General features: G+C 59.4%; 1 protein-coding gene across 13 annotated transcripts in view; it reads right to left on the bottom strand.

Annotated features, from left to right (window-relative positions):
- Positions 1-5617: 5617 nt before the first annotated feature.
- Positions 5618-15398, bottom strand: part of TMCO3 (transmembrane and coiled-coil domains 3) — a 52586-nt gene continuing 42805 nt past the window's right edge. For 6 of the 13 annotated variants that reach the window (XM_064585874.1, XM_064585868.1, XM_064585869.1 and 3 more), the window contains 2 exons: positions 14956-15035; positions 11756-13859 (listed from right to left, as the gene is read on the bottom strand). In XM_064585874.1, coding sequence (XP_064441944.1) covers positions 13386-13859; positions 14956-15035 — 554 coding nt within the window. In that variant the 3' untranslated portion in view covers positions 11756-13385. The other 7 variants (XM_045869757.3, XM_045869758.3, XM_064585872.1 and 4 more) reach the window with 5 other exon arrangements.

A 15398-nucleotide genomic window follows, 5' to 3' on the forward strand; every position in this document is an offset into this window, starting at 1 on the left:
TGAATTGATTCTTGGTCTCGTTAATTATCAGGGAAATGCAAACGAAGACCACAAGCAGAAATCGGTTTATACCCATTTGATGTGCAAATCTAAAGGAGTCTGACAATAGCAAGTATTGGAAAGCCTGTGGATCAATCGCATTCCTTACGCACAGCTAGTAGGGACGTAAACTGATGCTGTCACTTTTGAAAATAACTTGGCATTATTTTATTAGGTTGCGTATTCCCATACCCTACTGCCCAGCCATGCTGCTTCTAGGGTGTGCCCGGGGGCACACTCAGCATCAGGGTTTACACCAACAAAAAACGGAAACACAGCTCAAGGTCCGAAAGCAGGAGACCAAACAGGGATGTGTAGCCCAGGACAGGATAATAAGCAGCACTGACCGTGAATGAGGTAGAACGTCCCTCATGCCCACCCCACTGCCAGCTGGGAAGCAACAGACTCAAAGCGCACGTGCACAGCACACACGTATAAGAGAAAACACAAAGGAAGAGGCTAGAGAGGATGGTAAGCACCAGATCTGGGCGGAGTCGCCACTTCTTCCGGGGAGATGTCTGTCCTCGGCCGGGCGAGGCTGCATGAGCAGCCCACGAGCTGATGTTCAGCCCATGAGCGTAGTGAGCCAAGCACACAGCAGCGCGGCTGTGGGGGCCGGAGGTCCTGACTGCCCGGCTTCTTCCGCCGGAGACATCTCAGCGTTACTTCAATCCCCACCTCTGCCCGCTTGGCCCTGCACGTCTGGCCCCTGAGGATCACGTCAGCCCTCGCTGGCCCTGCTCCCCTTTGGTATCCGGACTCCGGTCAGACCAGAGACTGGAGATCTTGGGACTGCTTCCCCTTCTCACTTTATATAGTTATTTTTAGCGGTGAAATTTATAAGCACTCTTTCTTCTGCCTGGCATTTTCTGTATTTCAGTATAAATATATAAAACAAAATCTTAGTTGTAAAAGCCCAGAAAACATCTCTTAGTAGGAAAGCTGCAAATGGATGGTTTGCCCTATCCAAGATTAAGAAGGAAAAATAAAAGCAAAGAATGTTGCCAACATTCACAGCTCACAGGATTCTTTACAGAGTTCCAGATTTCTGGCTTCTTTCAAGGACTGGGCGATCTGGCCACAGGGGCGGTGCATCCCTGCGGGGTGGGCCCCTCAAGCCCCTCCGGGCGACCTGCTGAGGGGCCCCTGCTGGGCAGCGCAGGTGTGTCTGTGATTTCTCTCTGCCCCGGCTGCCTTCCTTCCTCCGTGTGCTCTTCTTTCTCTTTGGTGTCCTTATAGGAAAAAAGACTCCCCACAGCAGCGGAGAACCATCTAGTCTAACAACCTCCTTTGGCTGATAGACAAAGAAATGGGCATAAAGTGGTCTGGAGCCTGTTGGGGTGGATGGGTGGGGGCCTGGGACCCACAGGGCGAGGGAGAGGAGGTGTGTGGTCTGGAACCTGTTGGGGTGGGGGGTGGGGGCCTGGGACCCACAGGGCAAGGGAGAGGAGGTGTGTGGTCTGGAGCCTGTTGGGGTGGATGGGTGGGGGCCTGGGACCCACAGGGCAAGGGAGAGGAGGTGTGTGGTCTGGAACCTGTTGGGGTGGGGGGTGGGGGCCTGGGACCCACCGGGCGAGGGAGAGGAGGTGTGTGGTCTGGAGCCTGTTGGGGTAGGGGGTGGGGGCCTGGGACCCACAGGGCGAGGGAGAGGAGGTGTGTGGGTGTCAGTGAGGGCTGCTGGCTGGAAGGGCTGAGATCTGTTGTGCTGAGGACGCAGGAAAATAGGTCCAGATGGAACCAAAGTGGGAACCAAGGAAGAAATCGAAAACAGACCCATTTCGGGGGCTAGTCCAGGTGGCGATGAGAGAGCCACAGGTCAGCCAGTGCTTAGCCTTTCAAGGAGGCACCAAAGCAATGTTTAAGGGAAATTCTTGCTACCTGGGACCACAGAGGGCGGGTGGTGGAGGAAGGCTAGGGAGTGGAGCTGGAGGCTGGGTCAAGGTCAGGTGGGGCTGCGGGCAGGGGTGGGGCGCCCTGGGACAACACCAGGCCGAGCCCAGCCCCGTGTACTCTCCCTTTCTCTGATTTAAAATGGTCCCACGGCGGCAACAACACAGTGTGAGTGTTAACATGACCCACCTAACCCCCCCCCCCCCGGACGGTGAGGAAAACCCAGCCTCCCAGGCAAAAGGCTTTGGCATCTGGGGATGTGGGATCTACAGCCAGGGGACCTCAAAGGAACCCATCTGCTCCCTGTCCTTCTTTCCACATCGCATCCGGTCGATGATGTCACTAGAGTCCCTGGACCCAGCAGGGCTGGTGGCTGGGGCTGCGCCCCCATCCCACCAGCCCCTGCCGAGCATGGTCTCCGGGCCTCTGCCATGGGGAAGAAAGAGGTCCCCGGGCAGCCTGAGCAGCTGTCTCTGGAGAGCCAGCTACAGAACCAGACCCGACTGGGGACCTGAACAGGGGCTTCCAGCCTCCCGCGTGTGGCTGGCGATGAGATGTGTGCTGGAGAGAGCGGGGGCCCTGACCTCAACTCTACATGGACCCGAACCCTGGCCAGGGATCAGCAGTAGATCAGCAGTCCACGGGGGAAGAGAGGGTGCCCAGCATCGCTGCCGCTCAGTGGGAAGAGGATGCTCTCAAGTGGGCTATTTGGCAACAGCTTCCCCGCCACCCCCCCCATCACAGACGTCGTGGAACAAAATGAAAATCCCTTGCCCGGTACGGGCCAAGAGCGGCGGTCACTAGAGTTCAGTAGAGGACTCCAGGGGGTTTCCAAAGGTGCTCTGGGCATTCAGCCATTAAGGAAGGTAAAGGGGCCTTTTTAAAGCCACAAGTACATTCTGTTATGGAGACAGAAAAAAAAAAAAAATAAATCCACAAGTACAATCATAAAATAAGATGCTTTTACTCATTTATTCTCACCGGAATGGCGGCCGCGTCTCCTGCCCTCCTACACCCCCTCTGTGCAGCCCCGCAAACCCTCGGCTTCTAATTCATGTGTCATGATTTCTATGTTTAATCCCAAGAGGTTTAGTTGACGCCTCCAGGGCAGGGATCCCCCGGCAGGCCCCTCCCCCACCGCTCGGTGCACGGCAGCCCCGTCAGGCCCCCTCCCCCACCGCTCGGTGCACGGCAGCCCCGGCAGGCCCCTCCCCCACCGCTCGGTGCACGGCAGCCCCGGCAGGCCCCCTCCCCCACCGCTCGGTGCACGGCAGCCCCGGCAGGCCCCCTCCCCCACCGCTCGGTGCACGGCAGCCCCGGCAGGCCCCCTCCCCCACCGCTCGGTGCACGGCAGCCCCGGCAGGCCCCCTCCCCCACCGCTCGGTGCACGGCAGCCCCGGCAGGCCCCCTCCCCCACCGCTCGGTGCACGGCAGCCCCGGCAGGCCCCCTCCCCCACCGCTCGGTGCACGGCAGCCCCGGCAGGCCCCCTCCCCCACCGCTCGGTGCACGGCAGCCCCGGCAGGCCCCCTCCCCCACCGCTCGGTGCACGGCAGCCCCGGCAGGCCCCCTCCCCCACCGCTCCCCGCGGCCCCGCCCACCTGCCCGCTCGCAGCCCGCCCACTGGGCAGGCCCCCCGCCGATGGAGACCCAGCGCCTCCCGCACAGCTAGGCTCCCCCTCCGCAGTCATTCCTCAACCGCGCCCCCACTGCAGCCCGGGACCCGCACACCAGCACCACCGCGGGCACCTGCACCCCGACCTCCCACTGACCCCCACCTGCACCGCGGCCCATCTTAAATGAGAACTGTGAGAATCTCTAATGCCGGTTCTTGGAAGTAGTGTTGGCTGTCTGAGTCCAAGCCAGCGCGCGGTCGCGGGGGAAGTCGCTGTGTGCTTTGAGGGCGTTCCCGGGTCTCCGTCTGAACGGTGCAGAGGGGCCCCCAGGGGCCAGCTGGTGGGCGTCCCGGCGCCGGGAGCCAGGCGGGTGCTGGCAGGCCTCGGTCCGCCTCTCCGGGGACCTGTCATCTCTCACCTATCCCTCTGTCCTCTGTCCCTCCATCTACCTGCGTGTCTGCGTCTCTATCCACCTGTCATCTCCCTCCATCGCTCGTCTACCCTCACCTAGTACCTACCTGTCCACACACTCGCACACACCTGTACTCGCAGAAACTTAGTCCTTTACGTTCTGTCACTGGGTGTAACTTCTAGAGCACCTGCCTGATGGAGGAAAGCAACAGAACCTCCCAGGCTGGGAGGACTCCGCGCACTGACCCAGTGACAGGTGGGGCAGCCTGAGCTCGTGCGCTCCCCTGCGGGAAAGGGGCAGCAGCTCCCACGCGCAGCCCGGGAACCAAGCCGGAAGAGTCGCGCCAACCTTCGGGCTCTGGTCGGAGGGGCGGCCCCAAGGAGGCCCACGCCCACGTCCCTTTGTGCCCGCCCGTGGCCCCGCCCACACACTGGCCCCGCCCCGCCCGAAGTCCCGCCCACTCCCAGCCCTCCCCCCGCACCCCCCAAGTTCATCCAAAGCCCTGCCCCCGCCGAGAGCCCCACCCCACCGCGAAGTCCCCCTATGCCCGAAGCCCCACCCGGCCCGCACCTGAGCGGCTCCCACTGCTGCAGACCCTCGGGGCCCTGTCCCAGCTGAGCCAGCAGGTGGCTGGCCCCAGGGCTGGCCCTGGTCGTCCTACACACGTGGTCTCACGAAGTCCTGCAGCCACGCGGATGCAGGGCCCAAGAGGGGTGCATGGCACCCCTGCGCCGCAGGCCCCTTCCTGCGCAGGCAGGGGAAGCCTGTGTCGGCCCCGGGGCCACGGTAACAAGGCAGGTTCACTGGGTGGCTGGCCAAAACTCGAGCCCATCCGGTGGGAGGAGAGGGTCCAGACCTAACGAAGTTCAGGGTCCTCAAACTAGGCCAGTGACAGGTACACACAGTTGCCACGGAGTGCTGGTTGGAGCCTCGGTGGCCTGGCCTCTCTCCCCCTCCAGGGGGTCGAATTCTCTGCGAGTTAGTCCAGCTGTGGATGTTGGACCAGAATAAACACAATCAAGAACCGTCAGCATGAAGGGGATGTGATAGCAGAATTAGACAACCACAGATGGCAGATGCGAGTGTATTTTGGAACTGATAAGTGGGTCAAACGCACTGGCAGAAGTCAAAAATGGAGCTGTCGGTTTTCAGTGCTTGCCAAGGACTTGTTCCTGGTGCAACAAAGTGTCACGGGAATTCGTGCAGTCGAAACACACAGAAGAGGCCCTCACGGGACAGAAGGCAGACTTCAGCTCACGGGATCAGCCAGCTCGTTTCTTGTGACTCGGGGAAAGCTGTGGAGGAGGCATGAATCAGGAAACCTGGAAGCGGGGGTCCATGGTCCTTCATCCCCAGCCCGGAAATTTCCTCATTGTGGGGCTGCCACAGGTAATTTCTGGAAGTCCGTGGGGCCGGACGGCAGTGTGCAGCTCGGTCAGGACTACGGATGCAGCAAAGGTGCATGCACCCCACGACCCCAGCGGAGCGCGCCCTATCCACTTCCCCGCGGCCCAGCTCCCGGCCCGGCAGTGGCCCCGAGGCTGACGGGGTTCCCGGCATCAGGGACGGAGGACCTGTGGCCTTGAAGAAGGCCCAGCTCCGTCAGAGCAGGCTACGGGGAAGGCGGACCGACCTTCATGCTTTACAAGCTCAAATCGTGAGGCCAGACATCTAGCCGACTTGCCGACCACCAAACTGTCATTTGGATTACCCTCCACTTTTCAGTCCTCCTGGGTTTGTGTCCACCTTCCTTCTCTAATCTTCACATTTCAAGTAAAGGTTTGCGGGCAAACGGTGGCTACCAAAAGGAATTTGGAAGCGTGTGTGAACCTGGAAAGGGTACAGCCCGCCCTGGTTCTCGGGGCAGACCGCACGCTGGAGCCGGCCGAGCGGCGAGACCGGCGTGGACGAGGGAGCCGCCCACTGCCCGTGCAGGAGCCTGGTGCGTGGTCCCAGGGCTGAGAGGCGGCATCCTTGGACAGCCGGCCTATGTTCAGCCTCTGTCCATCCGCTGGGCTCCTGGGGGCTTTCCTCTTGCTCTTGGGGTTTTCTCCTCTCCACCCAGGATGTGCAGGGTCATGGCCATGACTCCACGGGCATGTGGGGTCCTTCGTGAGGCTGCTGGATCCTGTCCTCTAGCCCACGTGGGGCGGCTCCCCAACCTCCACCTTAATGTGCTAATTCACCTTCCTTTTACCTTCTTGGTGGACCCTCCAAATTTTGGAGGGCTTTTGTAAAACATCAGGAAGACTTGCAGGCTACTTCTGTCCTCTGGACTATTATGATCCACCCTGAGTCCATTTTGAGGGAAGAAAAGGTAACTGAGGGGAGGAAACACATCTCAAAATGTTGTCCAACCCCCCATGTGAGGGATCCATGCCAAGACAACACTTTGATCCCTAAAGCGGGTATGAGGTAACAGCAAGTCCATAAAAGCGCCTCCCACGGGACATCCCCCAGGGACCGGCTGCAGGACCCGCCCCGCAGCTTGATGTGATGTTCTCCCTCTCAGACACTCCTCCTTTTGAAATAACGATGCCCCTTTGTTTGTAAACGCTCTCTTCTTTCCCGGCGCCCGCCTCCTCTCCCCTGTGCGCACACCTAAGTTCTTGGGTCATTTCTCCACACTTTATTTTATTCATGAATCATGAAATAATCTGGTTACGTTTAAAGAGATTCCAGTTGCTTGCTTCGTCCGGACAACTGGTACGCCCCCCGTGTGCAGCCTGCACCCCAGTCCGGACGGACACGTGGGCGCTCCCTGGGAAGCACGCCAGCCTCCCTCTCTGCTCTGGACGCCCGCGGTGGTGCTCGCCTGGCGCCTGGTCGGGGCCGAAGCTGCTGGAAGCTAGGGTCTCCTGAGCGCCCCCACGGCCCCCCAGCCCCAGGAAGCACCTGCTTTCTGCCCTCCTGGACCCTCTTCCCTTACACCAGCAGTTTCAAAGTCTGACTGGCCACCACACACATGTGACACACGTGTGTATGATGGAACCAGAGGCCCGGCAACAGCACTTTCCTGGCTGGGTGGCTGTGCTCCCACGGCCATGATCCACTCCAGGGGACGCCTCCTCCACCAGAGTCTGCTGTTGGAGAGATGCTGCTCAGTGATCCACGGAGCCCAGTGCCGCGGCGGCTCTGTTCCAGACTCTGTTCCTGGCTCGGAGGCCTTTATCTTCACCATCTGGGTTCACGTGTCCAGTCAGCAAAGGTGCAGCTAGGGCCACCATGAGCTGGACGGCTGCATCTCCCAGGTGCTCCCGGCCCAGCAGCATCAGCCCTGCCTGGAAATGTGTTAGAAACACTCATGTTGGGGTGCCTGGCTGGCTCAGTCGGTTAAACGTCTGCCTTCGGCTCAGGTCATGGTCCCAGGGTCCTGGGATTGAGCCCTGCATCGGGCTCCCCACTCAGCGGGGAGTCTGCTTCTCCCTCTCCCTCTGCCTGCCGTTCTGCCTACTTGTGCTCGCTCTCTCTGTGTCAAATAAATAAATAAAATCTTAAAAAAAAAAAAAAAAGAAACACTCATGTTCAGGCCCCAGTCCCGACCGATGGGACCCGGACTCCGTCTGGACAGAGCCGTGCTGGGTGGACAGCTCCCAAGTCATCCTGGACTCGTGGACGCCACTGGGCGTCCCCCCAGACCCGTCTGTGACACAGCCACACCCACCGTGGGTCGGGCACTTTCGGGTCGCTCCACGTCACCCCTGCCCTGGGACTAGCGCCTCAACACAGGCCGTCAGAGGATCTTTTGTGGCTCGTGAGTGTCCTGTGGAGGAGGTGACAAAGGCTGACCGCCACCAGGTAGGTGCTAACGTGCTGCTTGAGAAGCTCCTGGCACACACCCCTGGGCGCCCAGGAACGCTTCTGTGTCTACCTGCAGGAGTCAAAGACCCCGAGGCCGCACGTGAGGAACCCCTGCCTCTTCCTCCGAACTGTTCCATGGTGACAGTGTTGGGACACAGGTGGCGACAGAAGCACTTTGCAGCGTCTTCACGGAAGCGATGGTCACAGAAGGTGAGAATGTCTGCCTCAGGCTCGGCACCAGGATGAGTCAGAAACACGCGGTTGAGTGGAAGACCACAGGACGCAGCGCTTCTGTGAAAGCGTTCGCGCCCCTAACGGCTCGTCAGAGAAGGAAGCGGGCACCGGCGGGGAGCTCTGAAGGGCCGGGGAGGCAGGGCGAGGGGCCTCGAGGGGGGGCGTCCCAGCAGCAACGCTGTTTCCTGAGGCGACCACACCCACGCGGACGCGGCCTGCGGGGGAGAAACAGCCCGTGACAAGGTTTCTAAAGGCAGCGAGGATCCTCAAAGCAAGCAAGGGGGATGTGGGCGCATCGGGCTCATCCTAATAAAGGCCTGCCCCCGCCCTCCCCCAGGCACATTCTCCCCAAATTTCTATATAATGTGCACATCATGTTTCTTGATTCTTCACGCTGCATTCAAAGGCAAGTGTCGGCAGGCCCCCCAGGCAGGGGGGTCAGGGTTCAGCCCGAGCCCCCATGAGCTCCTGGAGCAGCTGGGGATGGGCCCTGCCCTTGGCCCATGCCCGCTGGACCCCTCAGCCCATCCCTCCCTTGCATGGTCCATCCCTAAAGCAAGCAAAGCAAAGGCCTCTTCACTCTGGCCAGGCGAGGGAGGCCAGAGGCCTGCAGGGCACCAGGCACTACTTGCCCTCAGGAAAGACACGCCTCGCTGTCTGGATGAGCTGATGGAATCAGGGCCAGCCGACTTCTCTGCCCGTCTCTCGTGTGCAGGGGGCATGGACTTTCCACAGCCAGCCTCGAGGCCCAGTGCTGGTGAAGCCGCGGACCTTGGCCCCGGGCAGCCAGGGGGAGGAGGGAGCCGGTGTGTGGCCAGGCGCCGTGGGTGGGCCGGGCTCAGCGACTCCCCAGATGAATAAGGACATATGGAGGGGCCGGGGCTGCCACCAGGCACGAGGAACAGAGAGCTCTGGGGCCCTGGCCCTCAGGCGTAGGCAGTCTGGACTGGGAGCCATGGAGCGGCGGGGGCACCCTGACCTTCATGCCAAGGGCCAAGGGCCAGCAGCGGCCACGTCCCAGGGGGGTGGGGGAGCCGGCAGGAGTCCCGGAGTCGGACACCGGAGCAGCCGCCCACCCCAGGGAGCCCGCACGCCCTGGCCGCTCCTTCGTCATCTTCACCTGCATGCCCCTCACCTGTCACCTGCCCGAGCCCAGGGGGTCTCAGTCCCGCCCGGGACCACAGCCCCACTGCACCTGTGCCCTGCAGGTCCTGGGCACCCAGGCTCCCGCGCTTGCCCTGCAGCTGGTCCCGAGCCTGTGCCTCACCTTCCCCCTTCCGGGCTCTGACGTACCACGACCGTCCTGGGCGCAGGAGACGTGGTGTCCGAAGCAGATACCGGCCGTGTCTGCTCTGCCTGGGGGCATGAAGCCTGGCTGTCCCCCCCCCCGCCCCCGCCCCCCGTCTAGGCTCCGGCAGCATGGCCTGTTCAACCACGGGTTAGCGCTCCGAGGGAGGCACGGCCGCCGCCTTCCCCGGGGGGCTCTGCTCCGCCACATCAGGTGCCCGTGGCCCGGGAGCCGTGGCGGAGGCTGCCTCACACACTGACTTCTGACCACGAATGTTCTCCTGTGTCTGTCACGCAAGCAAACCAAGCAAGCGTCTCTCCTAACTGACCTCCCACGGAAGATCTGCTCCAACAGCCGCGGCTCTCAACCTTCCAGCCAGACGGTGCTGGACGTCCTCCGGCTTCCCTCAGGCCGAATGAAGCTCTTCCACGTGGGGCTCAGGCCTCCATCCTGCCCCCCACGCCCAGCAGCACGCCAGGACACCGAGGATGCGGGGGCCTACCTCCCAGAGGCTTAGGGGCAGCACTCGGACCCGGGAAGGGGGAGGGCCATGCGAGGGCGCCAGCAGGTTGGAACGCGTGCGATGCGCGTGGGGACCAGAGGCGGGAGGAGCTGGGGGTCCGGCGAGCGCTCCTGGTGTGACAACGGGTGTTGGGGACCGGGTGAGGCGCTTGCTGTCAGCAGGTGGCGCCCCCACCCGCCCCTCTGTCTTCAGCTCTGCGTCTCAAATGTCAATCCACAAGGAACAGACTCAAACCGGACACCAAGTTTTAAATTCCAGGTGAGGACATCACTGCAGGGCTGGTCGGCAAGCACGCTTTCCTCTGCCAGCGATCGAAGCCGGACTGGGCCACAGAGGAAACGCTGATGGCCGCAGGGGCAGGGGCTTGCAGGGGCGGAGAGGAGAGAGCTGAGCTCCCCAAGCCTGGATGAGGAGGGGAGAGTGAGGACAGGGCCGTGGAGGGCTCTGTGGCCTCACTGTGTGGCAGGGGCGTGGATGGTGGTCCCTGAGAGGTGAGCGGAAGGTGAGGAGGCCTCGTCCTGGGGCTGGGGTCTTCCAGAGGTGCGTCCTCTTGGCGTCTCGACTCAGCACTCTCTCACAGCGATGCTACCTCCATGTTCTGGGGACAACTGTGTCAGCGCAAATAGGTCCCCTTCAGCTCAACACAATTTCTCGAGCTCCTGGCTCTGCCCTCAGGTGCTGGGGATCCAAAATGAAAGAACAAGAAGAGGCACCCCAGAGGCCGCCGCGAGCGGGTTCCGCCTGCCGGGCAAGGTGGGCACACGCACGGGTAAGAGAAAGCGTCCTGCCCACGCGTCCACACCCAGCGGTTTGGAGGGAAGGGCACTGATGCGCCGACTGAGAAATGAATAAAACCAGGGCTGTATCACTTCTCTGCCAATTTCCTGCGGACCAGAGGCAGCTACTTCCTCCCAGAGTGTTAATCACACGGTCACACCTGCGGTACGTCGTCGTGCACGAGGCGGCCTTCCCTCGGCCGTGAGGGCTCTGGTCAGACTGCTAGGCTCCTAACGCCCATCTTGACAGGACACTCCACTCACAGCGCCCCTCGGGGAAATCTGTAAGATCAGACCTTCCAGCCCTGGGTTCTCCAAAATGGACCATGTAGGAACCAAAATATACTTTAAAAATCAAAGTTACAGCTTAGGCTTTGGTCTCTTAGAGAATGATGTGGCAAGGTACAAATCATCCTAACTTTTGAAAACTGTCAAAGATTAGTTTAACACGAAAATCTAAGAAAAATTCCAATAAATTTCAATTAATTTCTCCGATCATAAATGATCTTTATTAAAGCATGCATATTCTTGTGATTCAAAGCAAATATTTTAAATGACATTTAATAAACTGACATGAATGTTTTATTTAAAATTATTGTAATAAAAACAAATAGACATTTAGAAGATATTTGTCATTTTAGAAAACAGTAAGGACTAAAGTAACTTTCCAAACTCACTGCCAGAATTAAAATTTCATATCACAGAAATGTTTAATAACAAATATTGACCAACAGATTACAACACAAAAGTTGAATAAATAAAAAACCTTTCTGATTTTTTTTTTACCAAAAAATCATGAACCGATGAAGTAACAATAGAAAGTTAACAATTTCAGAAAAAAAGGCACATCCAGGCAAAACAGTCAAGGTGATCTGTAAAATGCAGCGTTATACTTATACTGTGCATGATCAACTGAATGCAATAAATTACTCTGGAAGACCCCAAGCTACGGCAGGAAGTCGGCACGCTGGGTACACGGGGAGCCCCTCCCACGGAGCGCTTTGTCCCCGAGGCGAGGGATCTCGCTTCTGAAGCCGCGTGTCCCTGTCGCTGCCCTCAGAGACTCGACCGTCTCTCTGGCCGAGGCGCACACCTCGTGATGGCAGCTCTCCACAGCACCGGGGCCAGCAAGAGGCTGAGTGTGGTCACACTCAGGATGAGGAGGTACACCTGCAAGAGGTAAGGCTGCCGGTGGTCACACGCAGGACTAGGAGGTGCCCCTGCACAGCCCCCAGGGCCACGGGCCCAGCCCGTGGCCCCAGCGCGGGTCTCGGACGGGGCCCAGCCGCGGGTCTTGCACGGAGCCCAGCCTGCGGCCCCAGCGCGGATCTCGGGTCTCGGACGGGCCCCACCCCGTGGCCCCAGCGCGGGTCTCGCACGGGGCCCAGCCGCAGGTCTTGCACGGGGCCCACCCCGCGGCCCCAGCGCGGGTCTCGGACGGGGCCTACCCCGCGGCCCCAGCGTGGGTCTCGCACGGGGCCTGTGCACAGATATCATCCCTCCTCCATCGTTTCTCCACAGTTGAGATGCATCCTATCTTCCTCACACTCATGACTATGGGGGACAAGCACTGAATTCTGAGTGCTTACAGCATGTCCCAGGCACTAAGAGGAGCTTCTATATTCCCTTGGCCCAAATTAGGGGGCAGGTGTGCAGAACCGGATATTGGAGGCATCTCACGGTGCGGGGGGGGGGGGGGCGCTCACCGGCAACAGGGTGCCCAAGGGAGGGATGCTCGCTGAAAGGGGGCAGCAGGCAAAGCCCCGCCCTGGTTCAAGGACCTGCCCGACACATTTCCACATACTTGCACAAAAAGGGCAAAACAAAACTCAGATGCAGAAGGGTGTTGGGGGATCCAGTTAGGTTTGAGTAGAAACTACCATTCATGAGCTTGTGTGTCCACAAACCCCCAATTTGAGAGTGCCCTGTTTCTAAGCTAGAACCACGGGCGTGGTGAGCCGGCCCCCATGGTTACGAGTCTGGGGAAAGTGTGTGTGGTCTCCTGTCTGCTCCTACACCATGACCCAGTATTTATCCATTTATCCACAGCAGAGTCCCATTAATGTCCACCCTGCTTTCACTGAACCAGTGACGTCACTGGTCCTCAGCTCACTGAGGGCTCACACTGGCCCTGCTCTAAAGGACATTAGCTCTTACACAGTGGACCATACACTGTGGCCCACTGACCCCTGGGGTGGGGGTCACCGCCAAGCACAAACGTCCTCTTTGTCAAGTGTAAAGTGACAACCAGGGGTCATCAGACAATATTCATCACGTTCTAGTTCAAAGGGCAAACGAACAAAACTAGAGAGGAGGACAAGGCAAGTGCACAGCCGTGGGTGGGTGTGCGCATACCCAGCTCGTGAGAAAGCCAGGCCCAGGACGAAGGGGCCAGGGACAGAGGGGAAGGAGGCAAACGGGGGGCAGGGGGCTCACCTCCCAGGCGCCACGCAGAGGGCCCAGCACCCTGCAGGCTTAAAGCTGTGGTGGGGGAAGGAGGAGCTGATCAAAGAAGCCCCAAACTTTGGTGTATACTGATACACAGGAAAAACCTCCGTGTATTTTATACAGAGGAAGCTCTGCCATCATTTCTATTAAAGTTTTCGCTCCGACTCCCTAAAATTTGGAGATACGGTGTCTTCAGAAGCACTTGTCACAGCGACCCAAACTCAACTTTTACGTGTAAGGCAAATGTTGCAAAGTATTTCATGAAAAAACCCCAAACAAACCAGGGACTTTCACCTAACAACATTCCAGCTCTGCCTTTTCAGTGGTTTCGGGAGTCAGACCCGAGTGCGGGGGTGCCGCTCAGACGCGGTCCCAGGGAGGCCGTGCACAAACCAGCGGGGGGGGGCCTTGAGATTTAGCTCTTCTTCCTCCAGAGATGCGTGAGGGGACCGGGCAGCGTCGACAGCGACAATAATCGTCCGCGCTGGGTGAGAGGCAGAGCGCCGGCCCCGCACCAGCTGCGGAGCCGCGGGCGGGATGCTCAGACGGCAGGGTGGGGGGTGCGGGCCGGGGCTCCCCGAACACACAACGTGGGTGCAGACTCACCTCCCGAGAAATGATACCAGCTCTGCGCGCTCTGCTCCCCAGGACAAAAGAGAGCTCGCTGACCTGCGCCAGCCCCGCGGCCACGATCCACTTGACGTACTGACTGCTCTTCGGCAGGAGGAGGGACAAGACCAGAGCTGCCAGAGCAAACTGCGAGAGTGACCCGTTACTGCCTCGCCCGAGCCTGCCGGCCGAGCAGAAAACAGACGCGAGCCCTCGCCGGACACCCTGGGGACATAAGCAGAAGCACCAAAGGGACACAGAGGGACAGAAAACCACGCTGAACAACGCAAAATCAAGGGTTCAGGTTCACTAGCAGATAGCCAGGTCTTCCCCCCAGACCAAGTCAGGCAGCAGGCAGCGCTCAAGGACATTTTACTTTCTAACGAGAGGACTGTAGCTCTCTCACGTGAGCACAGTCCAGAGGCGAGTGGCCCAGAACCCGCGGGGCAAGTGCAACAATCGTCAGGGATTCGGATTCCTTCCAGTCGAAGTATTTTAAGTCAGGGGCGCCTGGATGGCTCCGTCGGTTCAGTGTCCGACTCCTGGTTTTGGCTCAGGTCCTGATCTCGGGTCGTGAGATCGAGCCCCACACTGGGCTCCCTGCTGGGCGTGGAGTCTCCCTCTCCTTCTGTGCCTTCCCACCCCAGTTAAAAAAAAACTAGTATTTTAAGTCAACTTTTATAATCTACAAAGCCAGACAGCTACTGAGCAGGCAATCGGACCCTGAAATGAATGTTAACACAGGCAACTCAAGCACCTGCAGTCATGGAGGACACAGCGATGAGGTCATTCTCAGTGGCTGTTAAACTGGAAGTTTGTGAGGCGTCCCGACAGGCACGGGCGCCCCATGACCCGCCCCCACGCCCTGCCCCGGGCATCGCTTCCATCTGGCTGTTCCTGAGTTATACCTTTTTATAATAAGCCACTGATTTAGTGGGCAAAAGTATTACAATAATTTCAAAACATATAAACAACGAACTGTACATGAGTGCAGATGGTTAGCAGAGCTCGGGAGGAACGTCCAAGTGCAGGGGCCTCCCGGGACGTCCAGAAGTCGCTTCTCCTGGCCCAGCTTTCCTAACTCCCATTTCAAACATACCCAATTCTGAGACAAACCAAGGAAAACAAACCCAAAGGCCCCGGTCCTACCCCGCCCCGTCCCCAGACTGCTGGGAGGCAAGAGGGGTTCAGGGTAAGTGGTGCTGTCGGAGCTTTGCAGACTCAGCGTCACTATGGGTAGGAAGGTAGGCTCTGTGACACATACAACCAAAAATGACAGGAATTGTACCAATCGCGAAGCACCGAGAAGGAGAATCCATACCTTCATGATCACCACCGACAGCGTGAGGACCATCAAGATGGTGAGCTCATACACCACGAAAGTGGGGAACACGTGAAGGCCTGTTAGGGAAAGGACAGACAGGGTCATTCTCGCAGGCCCACCCGCCTCATCCTCAACCACGAGCCCTCGATGCTCAGGCTTCCTTCTGTCCTTGCCCTGCACGAGGGACCCCTGCTGCTGGTGCTCTGAGCCGGCTCGCCACAGGGACAGCGGCCCGGGTGCCCAGGGCCATCCTCCACCAGACTTCACTCCCAGGACTTGGCAAAACGGCATGGCAGGCAGCGGCTAAGTGATTTTCCTTTGTGAAAACGTTCTGAGTGAGGTGCAGGCACCTCCCGGGGCCTGGAAACAAGGGGGAGAGAAGCCTGGCCACTAGTGGCTGCTTGCTGCCCTGGCAAAACCACCGAGAACGGTTTTCCCGC

Source organism: Mirounga angustirostris, unplaced genomic scaffold (assembly GCF_029215605.1).
Source record: "Mirounga angustirostris isolate CCGP_5_RB_7025 unplaced genomic scaffold, mMirAng1.0.hap1 SCAF_3, whole genome shotgun sequence".
In the NCBI taxonomy this organism is placed as follows: Eukaryota; Metazoa; Chordata; class Mammalia; order Carnivora; family Phocidae; genus Mirounga; species Mirounga angustirostris.